The sequence below is a fragment of the Myxine glutinosa genome, chromosome 10 (genome assembly GCF_964187855.1).
Source record: "Myxine glutinosa chromosome 10, kmMyxGlut1.1, whole genome shotgun sequence".
Lineage (NCBI taxonomy): Eukaryota > Metazoa > Chordata > Myxini > Myxiniformes > Myxinidae > Myxine > Myxine glutinosa.
Window position 1 is genome coordinate 22,283,642 of NC_136270.1, and position 18,568 is coordinate 22,302,209.

The following is an 18,568-nucleotide window of genomic DNA, read 5'->3' on the forward strand; positions in this document are numbered from 1 at the left end:
GTCCTAGTCTATCTATAATTCCAGTAATCTCTGTATGTCTGTATGTCTGTGACCGCTGTTTCTCGACAACCACGGGTCCGATATACTTGAAACTTGCCAGGTATATTGCTGGGGACCTGAGGATGTGCCTTTTCAAGGTTTCATATTAATCGGAGAAGTAGTTACCGAGCTATGTCCAAAAAACGATTCAACCAATCAGAGAGCAGCGAGCTATCACGTGTGCCGAACGTGGCGAACAGACTCTGCCTCGGACGGCACATTTGAGAGCGTATTCATTTATTTCACGTTGGCAAACTATGTTGCCGTTAAACTATGTTTTAAAACTAATTAAAACTACTTTGCGATTCATCGTAACTGCGATTCGTAACTGCCGTTCGCTTTGGCTTTGCGAATGGACCAAACCATTTCATGTAAATAGAGGGGGGGGGGGATTGTCACCGTACTCGCAAGCCGTTCGCTTTGGCTTTGCGAATGGACCAAACCATTTCATGTAAATAGAGGGGGGGGGATATAATTTTAGATATATATATAGTACGGGCATGCCCTAGTTTACTAAATGATAGCTCTGAAACGCGATAGAGTCCTTCATCTCGAGGGTCTGCAGGATCGCTCGGTCTTATATTTTTCTATATTAGATCATGGGGGCTCCGAAGGAGGGAGCGGGGGGGGGGGGGGGGGGAGCTTAACCCCCTGACATTTTGGATCCCTTATTTACCAACCAATTGCTCTGAAACCCGATACAGCCCTTCTACTCGATGGTCCACAGGATCACTCTGTGTTAGATTTTTTGATATTTGATCAGGAAGCCTCCCAGGGCATCAGGAGGCTCGCAATGGTAGGGTGGAGGAGGGGGTCGCGGGGGGGGGGGGGGGGGAGGTTCGCCCAAATCAGCAGAGGTCTGATCTATAACCTCAAGAGATGTCCGTCAGCCCATTCGGGGCTATTTATTGGGTCATCTCATCTCGATTCTCGAAGAGATGAATGGGTTGTGATGTCCGGATGTCTGTTCGTCTGGTTGTCAATCTATTAACTTTTTCCTATGTTTGCTACTCCTCCCTTATTTACCAACTGATTGCTCTGAAACCCGATACAGCCCTTTTTCTCGATGGTCCACAGGATCTTAAGATTTTTCTATTTCATATTTTTTGAAATCGGATCATGGTGGCTCCTGGTGGGGTTGGGGGGGGGGCAGGAGTGGGGGAGGGTCATACCCCTGAAACCTTGGATATCTACTCGTCCCTTATTTACTGAATGATTCAGATTTTGGAATAGGGGGCCTCCGAGGTGTCAGGGGGCTCCCAGTGGTGGGGTGGGGGAGGGGGGGCGGTTCCCCCAAATCAGCAGAGGACTGAACGACAACCTCAAGAGATGACTATGAGCCCACTCAGGACTACTTTTATGTAATGCTGCACCACCAAGGTCATTTTCATGATTTTCTCTCTGAAGCTATTCATGCAATGAAGCGTAGCTGTAATAAGCAGGCCATAAAATATAGGTTTTACTGTAAGAGGTCATTTATATATTCTCCACTTTTGTGAACAAACCTTGTCAGCTGTAATGAGCCAGAGGCCCATTGGACTCAATCCCACTACAGATATAGGATTGTTGTGCTTGCCAGGGATGATGTACGTTTTCCCATTCATATGGCTATACGCTGTCACTTCACCAGTCTCCCAACCAGCCACCAGTAGTGTGTCTCGAGGGTGCCAGGATATGGTAGTTGGAATGCATGAACGGGACAGTGTGCACTCCTCAGCATGCAGGCCCTGAAACATAGAAAGAAAACAAGTCATTCATTGCCAAACTAAAGTACATTAAATCTGGTATAAAAATACTCAACAGGATAATCAATGCTGGCAAGTCACTTCCTGTATATTGTATTGGAATGCCTTTCGACAAGAGAAACACATCGTGGTAGCTATGGAGACTACTGAGGTTTTAATGGTACTTTAGAATTAATATAAATTATACATGCTCAAATCACCTCATCAAAATATCTTGGGAAATGTATGTGCATGAAGAAATCATACCCTTCAATATCACTATATTCAGCATCGGATTTGCACGGTTTCGAAAGCCGCTTTACCTTACGTGATTTATGGACCTGAATCAAGCCAAATTCGGTCTCGGATGATGCTAGGCCAATGGAGAAAAGATGTATCCGAACAGGTTGGAAAGTAATCAGATGTACAGCCATTTATTTTGAAGGCACAGAGAATAGACAAAAGATACAGCTTATCAAGTCTTACCTACTATAAACCCCACTGGCGCCTTCACACTCACACTCACTCAGGGAATAACACTCTGGTTATTGGCATACCGATGTACGTGCTGGGATTGCCTCGCAATTGGCCACGTGGTCTGGTGTGCGCAGTTCGGTCCTCACGTGCAGCCTGGACAAGGTCAGGTCCGAAGGTCAAACCGCCGCCTCGAAGTCGGCACGGACGAACTTCAGCACAGGTTGAACAAGCAAGAGGCGTCAGCCGGATCAGAGCTAGAGATCGGTTAAGAAGCAATGGGGGTCAACGAAACACCAAGGCCAAACACGTGTCGTGGGAGAAGCGAAACTCAAGAGAAGAGGTGTATCCTCGACGAAGGACAAAAGCAAGAGAATCTTGTCGGCGAGGCGAAAGGCAAGTCAGGTCGTGTCGAGGGCGCAGCCAAAAAAAACAAGAGCAGTGTCGTCCATGAGGCAAAATCCAAGAGAAATCAAAATGCGCTGGACAGGGGGTTTTATCAGACCCGCCCACGCCTCAAAAATGTTCCACAGCCTCCCATTGGCTGAGGTTTGCCGCATCCCGGCGACGTGTTCCCGCCTCCTCACTGGTCACGTGGGCCTGTGGGTCACGAGGGGCAAGGGGGGAGGGGAGAAGGGGAGGGGAGAAGGGGGGAGGGGAGAAGGGGAGCGGGTAGGGTGGAGGGGAGGGGGAGGGGGAGGGGAGGAGGTAGGGGGGAAAGGGAGGGGGAGGGGGAGGGGAGTGGAGGGGGAGGGGGAGGGGGGAGGGATAAAGGGGGAGGGGGATGGGGAGGGGGGAGGGGATGGGGAGGGGGGAGGGGAAGGGGGAGGGGAATGGGGAGGGGGGAAGGGGGGAGGGGAGGGGGAGGAGAGGGGGGAACGGCTAGTTTGGCAAGCGATAGCAGGCTTTTTACTTTTATTTTTACCTCAATGAGGGCTATATATATAGTCCGTGCTTGGAGCCTTCAAGTTCAAAATAAAGTTTTTTTATGAAAAATAATGCAGATGTGTAACAATCCACCACTGCAAGTTCAGAAATGAATGCAGATCCTTTACTTTGCGATACAAACGCAATTCCCGCCATTTCCACTCACGATCGAGGCCTCCACAGTGACCGCGCCTCTTCTTCCTCCTACAACTTCGTCTCACTTCTTTCACTCAAAATGCACGAAATTCTGCCGCATGAAATTATGTAGAGGCCTCGTCGGGGGGATATAAGGTAGATAAGGAAGGCGTTGTAACAGAAGAATCAAAATAAAAGTGGAAGAACATAAGGAAATGGGAGCTATTCTGGACCCACAGCCAAACCCGACAAACCATTGCAATACACCCCGAACGTCTAGCGCCGCCACAAACTACACCATGGAATTGCAGCTGGCGCGGTTTTTTTTAAACCATTGATATTAAAATAAAACGTAGCCTAAAACCACCGGGATTTTATGCTGATTCCGAATCTGTGTCTAAAACTTTTCTCCGATGTGTAGTTCTTGAGTTATAAGTGGACATCCAGACAGACATACACACACACACACACACACACACACACACACACACACACACACACACACACACACACACACACACACACACAGACACTCCTCCTTTATATATAGAGATAGAATGTGATCATTTAATACTGCAGATATATTTAATACTATAGATATGTAATTTAATACTGTAGATATAGGATACTATTGAAATACTAATACTATAGATATAGGATACACTACATCAAGAAAAACAAGAATGCAATACCGTGAAATGCAATAGCGTGAAATCCAATACCGTGAAATGCAATACCGTGAAATTGAATGCAATACCGTGAAATTGAATGCAATACCGTGAAATGCAATACCGTGAAATTGAATGCAATACCGTGAAATTGAATGCAATACCGTGAAATTGAATGCAATGTTGAATGCAATACCGTGAAATTGAATGCAATACCGTGAAATTGAATGCAATGTTGAATGCAATACCGTGAAATTGAATGCAATACCGTGAAATTGAATGCAATGTTGAATGCAATACCGTGAAACCTGATTTGCATTTGCGGATTCGACGTTTGTGGACCACACATATTCGTAATTCATAAAATGTTGCCGCATATTCGTGTTCTAAATTCACAGCCCTGTGCTTCGCATATTCGTGATTTGTTTGGAAGCATAAACCTGCCAAAACCATCTCCCACCAGCTGTGTACATAACACAACTCTAACTCTAACAAGTTACAAGGCCCAACCTGACAATCTTCCACCAGCCATGCATAAACCATTTCCCACCAGCTGCGCGCATAAAGTAGCTGTATGTGCACATAAGCTGATGTGGGTGGTGCTTCAAGCAAGGTACTTGTGGCCCCACTCCCTTCCAAGCTAGCAGGAGATCGTTTGACCGGTTCAAGAAATGGTACCGTCTCCACAATTTAAAGCTCACAGGCCATCATTAAGGTTTCTGAGGAGGAGGAGGAGTAAGAGGAGGAGGAAGAGGAGGATGAGGGCAGCGGAAGGGGTTTACAAGGCCCAACCTGACCTTCAAGTTCCTGGCTGAGGTGCTGCAGGATATGGGGACAATCGGTGATAGGTTACAAGGTGCCGACTCAGTGATGGAGCAGTAACTACAGTTCAAGAAAGGGTTGAATGATGTTTTGCTGCCATAGAAAGTGCTGTACAGAACCTGCAGCACTCAGCGAAATACCTCTCAATCACCATTTTTTTTCGCTCTGGTACCTCCACCTCAAGACCTTCAGCGTCCTCACCTGAATTCCTTTTGGTGCATGACTCATCAGTTAATTTTAAAAATTGCTGGAAGGTACAATAAAGTGGCTGACAATATTGCACCAAGAAATGCGAAATGAAAATACAAAATAACCAATCATCACCTTTTCAAATGCAGTGCAGGAAGTGGCCACCCTAAACGGGAGACAGACAAACGCATGGACAGACACCTTGGTTCACAATATGTATAAGATATAACTTCCCTTCTATTGAACTTCAACACATAAAGAGACCATTCGGTCCATCAAGCCTGCACAATGGTTGCCAACCTATGACAGCATGTCCTTGCTCTATCCTTTTTAAATGTTGAGCATCAAGGAAGGAAGTAAAACGCACCATTTTTAAAGTCTTTGATATTTTAAATGTAGGTACATCCGGTAAAGGTACATGCGTTTAAAATGTACATCGTTTTGGCGATCAATTTGGATATACCTTTGGGCATACATTGGCCCATGGAGTCACAGAGAGCTGCATTTCCCTCATTTTATTCATGAAACCTCTCAAAACTGACCAGGTCACAACCTGAACAACTAGCCCATGAGGATTGAGGGACATGAGCGATCTACTCATGCTGCACCTAGAGGTATAGGCAGGGCGCAAGAGTAAGCACGAGTTGGCTGAAGTGAGCGCCGGAGAGGACACCAGTAAAAACACTAAAGGCAGAAGTGGTGTGGGTTGTCGTCCAGACGGAGAGGACACGCATGTCAGAATGTAATTGAGAGCGGAGAACGCACCGGAGCTGGAGTCAGCAGAAGGCTGGAGTGTGGGAAGAGCATCCTTACCACTGAAGGAGTTTGTCTCAGATATGTCTGAAGCATCTTACTTAGGCCTTCTGGCTGGTGACATCATCGCGCCCATTACTTGTTATTCCCTTCTTCCATCCTCTCACTATTAATAAATTTACCTGCTTGCAGGTCACTTTGTTCCTTTATTTATTTTGCAAAACCCACAAATACTGAGGATCGTTCATTCCTTCAGGTCCGTGGCTATAGGGAAGAGAGGTAGTTCTTTGTGCCCAAGCTCCATCGGTTCTGTGCCTCCTTTTACTTTAATAATTTGTTAAGTATTCCCGTGTTTTTATTATCATTTCTATTGTGAACACGATTGAATTGCTTTCAACACTTTGAGGTGAGATTGTCATCTTGTTTTGTAATCTTGGTGGAAAGAAGCTAACACTAACCTTAACAACCCTAACCCTAACAACCCTAACCCTAACAACCCTCACAACTCAGTTTCTTGTTTTACAATCTTGTCGGGAAGAAGCTAACCCTAACCTTAACCCTAAATCTAACCCTAATCCCAACTCCAATACTAACCCTAACCTAGCCCTAACCCCAACCCCAACCCTAATACTAACCCTAACCCTAACCCTAACAACCCTAACCATAACAACTCGGTTTCTTGTTTTGCAATCTTGTCGGGAAGAAGCTAACCCTAACCTTAACAACCCTAACCTTAACAACCCTAACCCTAACAACCCTCACAACTCAGTTTCTTGTTTTACAATCTTGTCGGGAAGAAGCTAACCCTAACCTTAACCCTAAATCTAACCCTAATCCCAACTCCAATACTAACCCTAACCTAGCCCTAACCTCAACCCCAACCCTAATACTAACCCTAACCCTAACCCTAACAACAACCATAACAACTCGGTTTCTTGTTTTACAATCTTGTCGGGAAGAAGCTAACCCTAACCTTAACCCTAAATCTAACCCTAATCCCAACTCCAATACTAACCCTAACCTAGCCCTAACCTCAACCCCAACCCTAATACTAACCCTAACCCTAACCCTAACAACCCTAACCATAACAACTCGGTTTCTTGTTTTACAATCTTGTCGGGAAGAAGCTAACCCTAACCTTAACCCTAAATCTAACCCTAATCCCAACTCCAATACTAACCATAACCTAGCCCTAACCCCAACCCTAATACTAACCCTAACCCTAACCCTAACAACCCTAACCCTAACAACTCGGTTTCTTGTTTTGCAATCTTGGCGGGAAGTAGCTAACCCTAACCTTAACCCTAAATCTAACCCCAATCCTAATCCCAACTCCAATCCTAATCCTAATCCTAATCCTAATCCTAACCCTAACCCTAACCCTAACAACCCTAACCCTAACAACTCGGTTTCTTGTTTTGCAATCTTGGCGGGAAGTAGCTAACCCTAACCTTAACCCTAACTCTAACCCCAATCCTAATCCCAACTCCAATCCTAATCCTAATCCTAATCCTAATCCTAACCCTAACCTATGCATAACCCTAACGCTAACCCTAACTAACCCTAACCCTAACAACTGTAACCCTAACAACCCAAACTCTAATCCTATCCTTATCCCTAACAGTGTTCCAAGAAATCGTTGGTTTGGTGCGGACTGGTTCACGTGACCATTTTTGCCCATGTGTTCAAAATTGGCCGAATAGAAGACTGCCTTATGGTACGTCGTCCCATTAAAGACTCATAGGCCATACAGCTTATTCACACAATGACATTTGGAATAATTCTGAACAGCCGGTTGTTTGAACTTTCAACCAGAACACCGAGTCATTGCTCTTAGCCTTTTGAGAATGTAAACTAAAATAGTTTTGTGGGTTTTTTTTAACCCGACGTTGAAGGTTTATTCTTTAGCAAAAATACCATCTGCCAATGACTCACAAAGGGATTTCCGAATAAATAGCTTACAAGTCACTCCAATGTTTATTTTTACAACATGATTGTTCATACAAAATATATTTGGTCAATCATATCGGTGCTGCTCTAGAGATGAAGATCTGACGAAAAAGGACACGACAGGGGCTGAACTCAAGAACCCTAATATCTTAAACCAGCCACCTAAACGTCAAGCCAACACCAGGCTTCGTGGAACAAAGATGCTGTATAAATGATTCAGGCCATCGATTTGGAAGATTTCACATTTTGTGCATCGTTCGGGTTACACAAGAATACACGAAGAACCCTGGCGCAGGAAGAGGCCATTGAGCGCATTACGTCTGTGCTACACCAACCCAAGTATCGTCATCCACCCACACATAAACCAATATCCCCATACTCCTATATGTCCAATGCATCCAGGTACCTATCTAATTGCCATTTTAACTTATTCACCACCTCCACTGCCACTACCGTTCCAGGGAGACCATTCCATGCATTAACCATCTCTCCGACTGAAAGACCCGTGCCTTAAAACAGTCCTAACTCTCATCTTCTTTACCCTCAAGCTATGGTCCCTGGTCCTAACATTGTGCATGCTGAAAAGCTCGACTGCATCAATCTTCTCTCTACCCTTCATTATTTTAAACATCTCTATCAAATTCTCTCATAACCGCCTCCTTTATAATATATAAGGTCCTGTCTCCTTCAAACATTCCTCAGACCTGAGTTTTGTTAGCCCTGGAATCAATCTAGTAACCCTACACTGTACCTTCTCCATGGCAGATACAGTACCCTCCATAAGTATTGCAACACTGAAGTCAAACTTGTTACTCCCGCCAGGGAGTAATGCATTCACTCGTGTCCGTGTGTGTGTGTGTGTGTTCGTGTGTTTGTGAACAAGATATCTGGAAAAGTTCTGAACGGATTTGGATGAAAGTTGGTGGGATGATTGCCCTTGAGATAAGGAAGAATTGATTAGTTTTTGGTGAAGCTCAGGATATTATTCCCGATCCAGGAATTTTTTGAAGGATTTTTTTACCATTGGAAGATAGGGCTCATATTTTTAAAACATTATCTTCTATATATTCTATATTTAACATTGTGATATGAAAATAGTTTTCATATTTGTTGTAAATAGTTTAAACTCGTGGTTACGCGTTAGAGCGGTGTATTTTGTTAGCAGCATCGTCTTCAATGTTCATTTTTTTTTTTCTAATAAAGACATATTCTGTCATTTTAAAACCACCAAAGTGTGTATTAGGTTTTCCCGTTTCATAAAATGTAGCGTTTGATACGTATAATGCTTTAAAACTTTTTTTTTTTTAAATCTCAGAAGAGATATTAACATTTAGCTCAGCGAATGTCATTCGCGGTGTCAGTATTTGATGAACTTATAAAGACTGAGTTCCAGATTTGTCAATGGCTGAGGTATATTAACAAACGAATAAAACAGATTTGGCAAAATTCCAACTTTTTTTAAAAAGATCGCATATTCACCCAGGGTTGTGAGAGGCTGAAGAAGAAAAGAAGAAACTTCGCATGGGCTTCCCAGACCAAATAAATAATTCTGGTTCTGGCTCTGTGATTTTCAGCGGGAGTAACGCATTCGATCGTGTGTTTGTGTGTTTGTGAACAAGATATCTGGAAAAGTTCTGAACGGATTTGGATGAAAGTTGGTGGGATGATTGCCCTTGGGATAAGGAAGAATTTATTAGTTTTTGGTGAAGCTCAGGATATTATTCCGGATCCAGGAATTTTTTTGGGAAATTTTTTTGGGAAATATTTTTTTCTGTTTTTCTGCATTAAAGCTTTTATTCTTATTCTTAAATGATGTTTTTCTCCTCTAATTCCAAGATATATCAAAATTAATTCTCTGACAGTTAGGGCTTACTTTCTTTTTCATTTATTGTTTTGGGGAGAGGAGATGTTAAACAAAACGTATTATTCCAACTAAACCCACGGTGGGAGTATGCGCACTACTGAGTGGCGTTCTAGTTCTTATTGCTATATACTCAAGAAATTTGGATCAAAAGATGAATATGAGGCAAGAGTACAGAAGGTCAGCTTTTATTTATTGGTATTTCTATCTATATATGTTTTACCGTTGTAGAACAATAACACTTTTTGTCAAGTCTTAATTGTAGCCTTTGATTTTGCCTTTATTTTTTAACCTTTCGAGTCAGTCGGCATAAATCAACATGAAGACCAAAGAACTGTTTATGAAAGAAAGCAAGCAATTTGGAAGATGAAAGAACAGAAGAATTCAATTAGAACCAGAGCACAAAACTGGGCAAAGCAAATACAACAATTTGGAATATCTTGAAAAAGAAAGAAACCTCTAGTGTACTTGGCAATAGACAACAGCCTGATTGGCCAAGGAAAACAACTGTAGTTGATGCCAGAAAAATCATCAGAGCTGTGAAGAAAATCCCTAAAACAACCGTCAGTGACATCACCAACAACCTCCAGAGTGCAAGGGTGAAAGTGTCACAATGTGCTGTTCACAGAAGACTTCAACAACAGAATTACAAAGGCTACACCGCAAGATGCAAACCTCTCATCAGCACCAAACATAGAAAGGCCAGATTAGAATTTGCCAACAACTACAGAGGTGAGCGAGTGGAGTTCTGGAACAAAGTTTTAAGAACAGATGGGATCAAAATAAACCTTTACCAAAGTGATGTAAAGGTGAAAGTGTGGATAAAGGAAGGAACTGTATGTGATCCAAATCATACGACCTCATCTGTGAAGCATGGTAGTGTCATGGCTGCTTCTGGATATCATCTTTATTGGGTCACTCATCTTTATTGTTGATGTAACTAATGATGTTCCGAATTAATTCGGAATTTAACTAACAACTCTGCTTATATACAAGAAAATGTCTCCAAACTTATTGGGCAGCGCTTGCCCATGAAGCAAGACAATGACCCAAAACACACGGCCAGTGCAACCAAGAAGTTCATCAGGGAAAAAGTGGAAGGTTTTAGACTGGCCTAGCCAATCTCCTGATTTTAATCCAATGGAGCATGTATTTCACTTCCTGAGGAGGAGATTAAAAAGTCAGAAACCCCCCAAAACAAACAACAACTGAAAATGGCTGCAGTAGAGGTTCGGCAAAGCATCTTAAAGGAAGATACCAACAGACTGGTGATGTCTGTGGGTGACACAGGCTCGATGCAGTTATTGCTACTTTGTCGATGGGTCAATGAGTAACTATTACACCACTTTAATTTACTTTAAGTTAACCTGTTCCAATACTTATGCTTACCTAAAATGAGGAGAGTGAATATAAAAAGTGCTATTGGTCTAAAATGTAAAACATGTATAGATAGAAATACCAAGAAAAATAAAAGGTGACCTTCTGTACTCCTGCCTCATATTCATCTTTTGATCTCAAATCCAAATTTCTTGAGTATATAGCAATAATATCAAATTTGACTTCATTGTTCCTATACTTATGGAGGACAGTGTATATATGCTTCCTCAGATGCGGTGACCAAAACTGTACACAATCTCTATATATAAAGGAGGAGTGTCTGTGTGTGTGTGTGTGTGTGTGTGTGTGTGTGTCTGTCTGGATGTCCGCTTATAACTCAAGAACTACACGTCGGAGAAACGTTTTAGACACAGATTCGGAATCAGCATAAAATCCCGGTGGTTTTAGGCTACGTTTTATTTTAATATCAATGGTTTAAAAAAACCGCGCCAGCTGCAATTCCATGGTGTAGTTTGTGGCGGCGCTAGACGTTCGGGGTGTATTGCAATGGTTTGTCAGGTTTGGCTGTGGGTCCAGAATAGCTCCCATTTCCTTATGTTCTTCCACTTTTATTTTGATTCTTCTGTTACAACGCCTTCCTTATCTACCTTATATCCCCCCGACAAGGCCTCTACATAATTTCATGCGGCAGAATTTCGTGCATTTTGAGTGAAAGAAGTGAGACGAAGTTGTAAGAGGAAGAAGAGGCGCGGTCACTGTGGAGGCCTCGATCGTGAGTGGAAATGGCGGGAATTGCGTTTGTATCGCAAAGTAAAGGATCTGCATTCATTTCTGAACTTGCATTGGTGGATTGTTATACATCTGCATTATTTTTCATAAAAAAACTTTATGTTGAACTTGAAGGCTCCAAGCACGGACTATATATATAGCCCTCATTGAGGTAAAAATAAAAGTAAAAAGCCTGCTATCGCTTGCCAAGCTAGCCGTTCCCCCCTCCCCCTCCCCCTCCCCCTCCCCCTCACCTCCCACCTCCCCCTCCCCCTCCCCCTCCCCCTCACCCCCCCTCCCCTCTCCTCCTCCCCCTCCCTCCTCTTCTCCCCTCTCCTCCTCCCCCTCCCTCCTCTTCTCCCCTCCCCCCCTCTTCTCCCCTCCCCCCCTCTTCTCCCCTCCCCCCCTCTTCTCCCCTCCCCACCCTCTCCTCCCTTCCCCCCCATTCCCTACCCCTCCCCTTCCTCCTCCCCGCCCTTCCCCCGCCCAGCAATGCCGGGTACTTCCCATGGCCAGCTGTACGTGGGCTGCTCGAGGGTTGGAAAACCAAGCAATCTTTATGTCTTGGCACCAAGTAAGAAAACCAGAAATGTTGTGTACCAAGAGGTTTTGAGAAATTGAAAATTGACAAAACGTCATGTAGGAAATGTACTGTGATATTGCTCTAAAATATACATGTTCTTTTCATCATATATTTGTCTTATTCTTATTCAACCCGGGCGAAGCCGGGTACCTCAGCTAGTATTCTATATGAGGTGTCATTATATTCCGATAGTGTTTAACCTATTTATTTTGATTTATAATTTATTCCCTACGAATACAATCTAAAACCCTATTTGCTTTACATATAGCTCCTTGGTATTGTGCTGTCTGTTTACCACCCCATTCCCAACACTCCCGCCCCCCCCCCCCCCCCCACATCCCCAATCTATTACCATCCTTCTGCTGTGTGAGCCACTTCAAGGCTTCCCCACACATCATGCAATCTCTATTTTCATCATTAGCGGCCACTTGTCGGCCCACCTTCAGTGGACAATATGAACCGGCGTAGTCTTGTAAATGTACTTTCTAATTTTTGTCATTTTAATAAGAAATTTTCATTTATCACAACATATCATACTCCATATCATAAGATAAAGGATGATGATTTGTAATACCTGCTACCATCGAAGGTACCACCAATCCATTTAGGTGCCTGACCAGCCACTCCACAAGCCCTCACCTTACCTAGCAACCTCCAATGTGGTACCTTATCATCAAATACCTTCTGAAAGTCTGGATATACTACATACACTGCACTTCCCCTTATCCATCCAATCAGAAACTACTTTGTAGATCTCTAATAAATTTGTTAAGCATGATCTCCCTTTAGTAAATCTGTGCTCACAACCTTTAAATACTTTGAAATTATTCAGATGTTTCCCGATCCATTCCTCAATTAACGTCCATAACATCTTCCCCACAACTGAAGTCAAGCTAACATGTCGAACTATAATAATAGCCATTCCTTTTATGCAGGGAGTACACGTCTCATTGGCTAAGGAGTACACTCCTGGATAGGTCGCCACTCCGACGCAGGATACTCAAATGGCTTATTTTTGGAGGATCCCATCACCTTGGGGGAGAAGGGCCTTGGTAAGAGAGGTGACCAAGAACCCGATGGTCACTCTGGCTGAGCTCCAGAGATCCTGTGTGGAGATGGGAGAAACTTTCAAACAACCATCACTGCAACACTCCACCGATCTGGGCTTTATGGCAGAGTGGCCAGACGGAAGCCTCTCCTCAGTGAAAGACACATGAAAGCCCACAGAATCTTGTTTCTCACAGTCTGAGAGTCCTTTAGGTGCTTTTTTGCAAACTCCAAGCAGGCTTTTATATGTCTTTCATTCAGGATGAAGCAGGTGCTTTCCACAATCCAAAAAAATATAAAATAAAAATACTGATTTCAGGACTTTCCACCCCCCTCAAAGGATTTCTTAAGACTTTTCCCCTGCACCTTATTACCATGTGATAGAAGATACCTTCCTAGGTATGATGCACTGAGAGAGCTTTTGTTGCAATTTGTTCGAGGTCATGGTACATATAATGCCTGTACTACTACAGGAAAAATATTATAAGAGGACTACTCCACCATATTCATAATTGCATAATTCTACATATTGTTTATTATAGTTTAGAGAAAGACTACACACACACACACACACACACACACACACACACACACACACACACACACACACACACACACACATATACACACACACACACACACACATACACACACATATATATATATATATATATATATATATATATATATATATTGTTACGTTTGTGGGGGGTAGGCAATGGAATGCCTTAGGCCAGGTAGGATCGTATAGGGTAGTGTGCTCCGTATGCCGTGTACACACCGAGATGTAACTAAGTCAGCCCGGATGTCTGGTAAGATCGTATATTTGTCTCCATGTGAGGGGTGGAGCTATGCTAGTTAGTTAGGGTACAAGGTAACGTTCCCTGTATGTAGTCGCCTCTGTGGTTTTCCCTTCGTTCCTTATGACACACGCAACACCAGCCATGCGATCACCGCTAAAATTAAATAAACTACGCAATCACCGACCGGATCTGGACACTCAACTACCACTGACGCCACCAGCCGAGTCATCACAAGGGACAGCAAGAAGGGCCGTGATGCCCCACCCCGAAAGGTGATGATTGGTTGTGCAGCGATGCGATGGCGCTCGTTAATTTGCAAGCGTGCGTGACGTCATCATCGAACCTTCCAGGACCAGGGACAAAAAAGGCGAAGCCACCGCCATCTTTCGCTCTTGGTTCGTGGCTGACATAACGAGCGGGCGCAGATACTCTCTTGTTTCTGACATTCATAGCGTGCAGTCGCACGCCTTTCTCTTGGTCCTGGCTTTGACCGCAGGCGGTCGCATTTTGCACTCTCTCTTGTGCTGGCCTTCACTGTGAGCAGTTGCATTTTCCACCTCTCTGTTCCTGGCTGCGGGGAAAGGCAGACGCATCCTTCTCTTCTTCTCTCTCTCCTTGGTGTTGGCTTGTGGCGGTGGCGCATGGTGCGGTGCGCGCCTGGGAGGAATTGTCGGGGCTCGGTGCGGCTGAGCAGAAGGGGTGAGGAAGGAGTGAAGGAGTTTTTACTTTCTTTATTTTATACCCTGCTCTCGTGAAGCGAAAGGCGGAGTTGAGCATTCGGTTGCGTACGTGTGCCGTATGTGTGTCGTACATGTACCTTACGTGTGCCGTGTCTGCATTTTAAAAATTCATTTTCTCGGCAATCGTTGGATCGATTAACACTAAATTTTACCATAGCAGCACCTCCGCCTGTAGATTTTTTTTTATTCATAATTATGACGTCAAAGGTCATGTGGTACGGACGCCATTTTGGGAAAACATTACACCTCTATATCTCCAAAACCGCTCAATGGAAAAAATGGAAACATGGCTCATTGTCAAGTACTCCCTATGGGGAATAAGATATGTTGATGATGATGTCATCGGTGCCTTAATTATGACGTCATAATTCGACAAGTACAACACTTGATCTGATCAGTATGAAAAAACAAAATTCCTCTGCAACTGTTAGTCCGATTGGCACAAATTTTTCAGAATATGAGCGGCTCCCTCTGGGGAATTTAAAAAATGATAATTATGACGTCATAGATCACGTGGTACAGGCGCCATCTTGGAAAAAATCAGGAAAAAAAGTTGCACCTCTATATCTCCGAAACCGCTCCATGGAAAAAAGAAAGAAACATGGCTCATTGTCAAGTACTCCACGTGGGGAATAAGATATTGTTGCGGATCTCCAACGTCGGCCTTCCCCTTGTCCTTTTACTGGCCGACGTGATCCTGAGGCTATCACGTTCCTTCCGGTCGGTGTTAAATAGGGTTGTTGGTCGAATTTAGTCCTATTACCTAACTGTTAGTACTAACACCGACCGTGAAGCAAGGAGATAACCTCACCCGAACCACGGCGTTAGTGGACACGCCGAGCGAAGCGAGCCACGATCCGGGCCGTTAGCAGGAACTAACCCGATTCTAAGTGGTTGTAATCGTGCCACGCTTACCCAATTGAGAAATCACTAGGACGATCAGATTAAGAGGAAAACCAGGAAGAGCAGGTGATTTATTACAATTTGTACAAATAAGAAGAGGAAGGAAAAGAAAGAATGTCCAGGGAAGAGGCAGAAGCAGATACACAGGGCAGCCTTATGCACTTATGCAGTCTTATACTTATCCCTGGACACGGGCCCGTTCACTCTCAGACTCACTCTCAGGGTCACTCACACGGGGTTTGTAGATGGTGGTGATGAGGGTCCAAGGGTCCACAGCTTGTCCGGTCCCCGACTCGTACCGTGCAGATGGTGGAAGATGGCCGGCAGCTCTTCGCATGGCGTAGGCGCGAGCGGACAATTATATCTCGGGGGATCGGTAAGCTGGCGATTATATATCATACGTAATACTTGTACCGGCGCCTTTATACGTGCTCCCGGTATTGTTGCGAATGATGCGCCACTTCCCCAAGGTCCTTCTTGATGCTGCAGTCCTCTGCAATGCATGCCACACACCCGCCCTTTGTAAAGCGCAGTCAATCAATCAAGGCTTGTCACAGCGTGTCTCTCCCTCTCGTAACTACTCAGGCGTCTCTCCCATAACTCAACTCTCGACTCAATACTTCGGGATCTCTCTCAGCGCAGGTCCTCCTCATAACTCTGATCAAGCCCTATCTCTCCTCATAACTGAGGTGGGGGCCTCGCGCAAGGGGTTATATTGCCATGCCCAGCGAACCCTCTGGAATGTCCAGCCACACCCTGTCAGGCGATGTCACCTCAGCCCTGATTGGCTGGTGAGGGCTTACCGGCTCCGCCTTGATGGCTGCTTGACGTGGCCACACCTCCCCCCTTGCGCTCCGCCCCCTTTTTGGGCCTTACCTCGTGGCTTTTGGGCTGGTTTGAGCGGAAGCCCAGCGAGTTCGGTTTGAGCGGAAGCCCAGCGAGTTCGCCCAACGAGGTCGATTTGGAGGGAGGCTGCAAAAATGGATGAACGGGGCCTACTCTTATTTGTTCTACACAACGCAGATGCAACTATTGGGAATGGCCTTATCCTAAACACATACTATGAAATAACTAACGTCCTAAGGTGACCTACGTGTTGCTTGTGGCCTAACTATGGGGTGCAACCTTTAACCTTTAATGATGTTACCTGTGTGGGTTCTCAAAACCGCAACACTGCACCCCTCCTTTCGCCATCTTCGACGCGAGCCGAACCACATACCAGTGAGGATGGCTGGCTTCGATACCTGGGTCAGGACTACTCTTTAACAATTAGTGTGACACTTAGGTGTGGTTACCCTCTACTTTTAACCTACTACCCTGAGTGCGACAGTTTTAAACACTAGATATGTCCCACCTGCTGCGTTGTGTACTACCTAACCGACTCACGCCCACAATTAACCGAATTACGGATTTATTCGCAAACAACACATAAAGCCAGTGGGGAGCACGTTATTTACAAGACACTAACTAATTATTTACAACACTACAACCCAGGACCTGTCTTTTGTGGGAAAAAGAAGAATGCTGGAGAAGAGGAAACACCAATTGCAATGCACTGCACCAATACACCATACACCCATATGCACCGAAAATAAACAAAATGCACAAAAAGCACCATCACCAAAAATGCACCAAAAACATTTTTAAATAATTAATCAGTGATGTCTGGTGCTTGGCTGCTGGGCCGATGGATCTTCTTGCTTCTGGCTTCATGGATCTTCGGTGTGCCATCGTTAGACTTGATGTCTTCTTGTCCGGGCACACCAAAGATTAATAAAAAGGCACAAACCGTGTCCGCTTTTTATTTTGGCCAGCAGGGCCAGCTGAGGTGGTCCGACTGCTTGGCATGTGCGCCACTTAAAAACAGTGGTCCGCAAGCAAGAAGCTGCTGGCAGCAATGGTCTGCTCCAGCAAAGGTGCCAGGCCACAGAACGTGTGGTCCATATGGTGTACAGGTGCAGGCAGGCAGGCAGCAGGGTGCAGCGCAAGAGTGCAGCCGCACAACTCAAGGCACCTGCACACTTCCCTCAACCAAAAGACCATGGGTCCATGAGTGGGGAGGAAGACAAAGCAGGGGTTAGCGGGGGCAAGGGCGCAAGGGTACATGCCAAGCGCCATAACATTCTGTTATGACGCTTGGCGCACATGCCAAGCGTCATAACAAGGCAATGCGACATGAGGGGCGCAGGAGAGCGAGCTGAGAAAGCTCGTCCCTACTGGTACGTCACCACCCATGTCAATCTACACTACCCTGGTCCTTCCCCGTATTTACACAATTTACAAATTCGTCTCTACCGTCTCGTCCCCCATATCTCCCCGAAACCAAATTCGTCTCCAATCCCTCCCAAGAAGGAAGGGATGGAATCACACACAATGTCTCACCCACATCATGATGCGTCTTTCATTCCAAACATTTGCAAACCCTGGTGTGGAGTCCTATCACCTCGGTGAGTGGATGTGGATGGTGCGAAGAGACTTCATAATTCCTAACTATCCTTCTAATTGACATTAACTCTTTAAACTACCCGGGGTCTCGCCCTGCCAATCCAATTGGCCTCTTTAAACTATGCGGTTCTAAAAACCAATTCCCATTGACTATCCTGTGGTGCTCTTCCAAATTTGGGGTCTCACTACCCCATTTTTTCTATACTGTGCCCTCGCACAATTTCGGGGCTGGGTCGTGTGGCTCTACCAGCAGGTCTACCTACCTGCGCACCTCCGCCACTGAAGTCGCCACCCGAGCTTGCCTAGCTCCTTCACACTACCCTAACCTGGGGAAGGCCCTCCTGGCTCTCTCACCCCACTGATGCCCCCCCTGGCATTGGGATACCTGGGTTCTTCTCC

The 18,568-nt window shown here is 44.9% G+C and overlaps 1 protein-coding gene across 1 annotated transcript in view; it reads right to left on the bottom strand.

Annotated features, from left to right (window-relative positions):
- The window catches only part of LOC137433505 (uncharacterized), a 44,027-nt gene extending 38,242 nt beyond the window's left edge, over positions 1 to 5,785 (bottom strand). Inside the window, exons 1-2 of the mRNA XM_078785172.1 lie at positions 5,744 to 5,785; positions 1,545 to 1,766 (exon numbers count right to left, since the gene is read on the bottom strand). Of these exons, the coding sequence (XP_078641298.1) occupies positions 1,545 to 1,766; positions 5,744 to 5,785 (264 nt within the window). The remainder of the gene's footprint in view (positions 1 to 1,544; positions 1,767 to 5,743) is intronic.
- Positions 5,786 to 18,568: the final 12,783 nt, after the last annotated feature.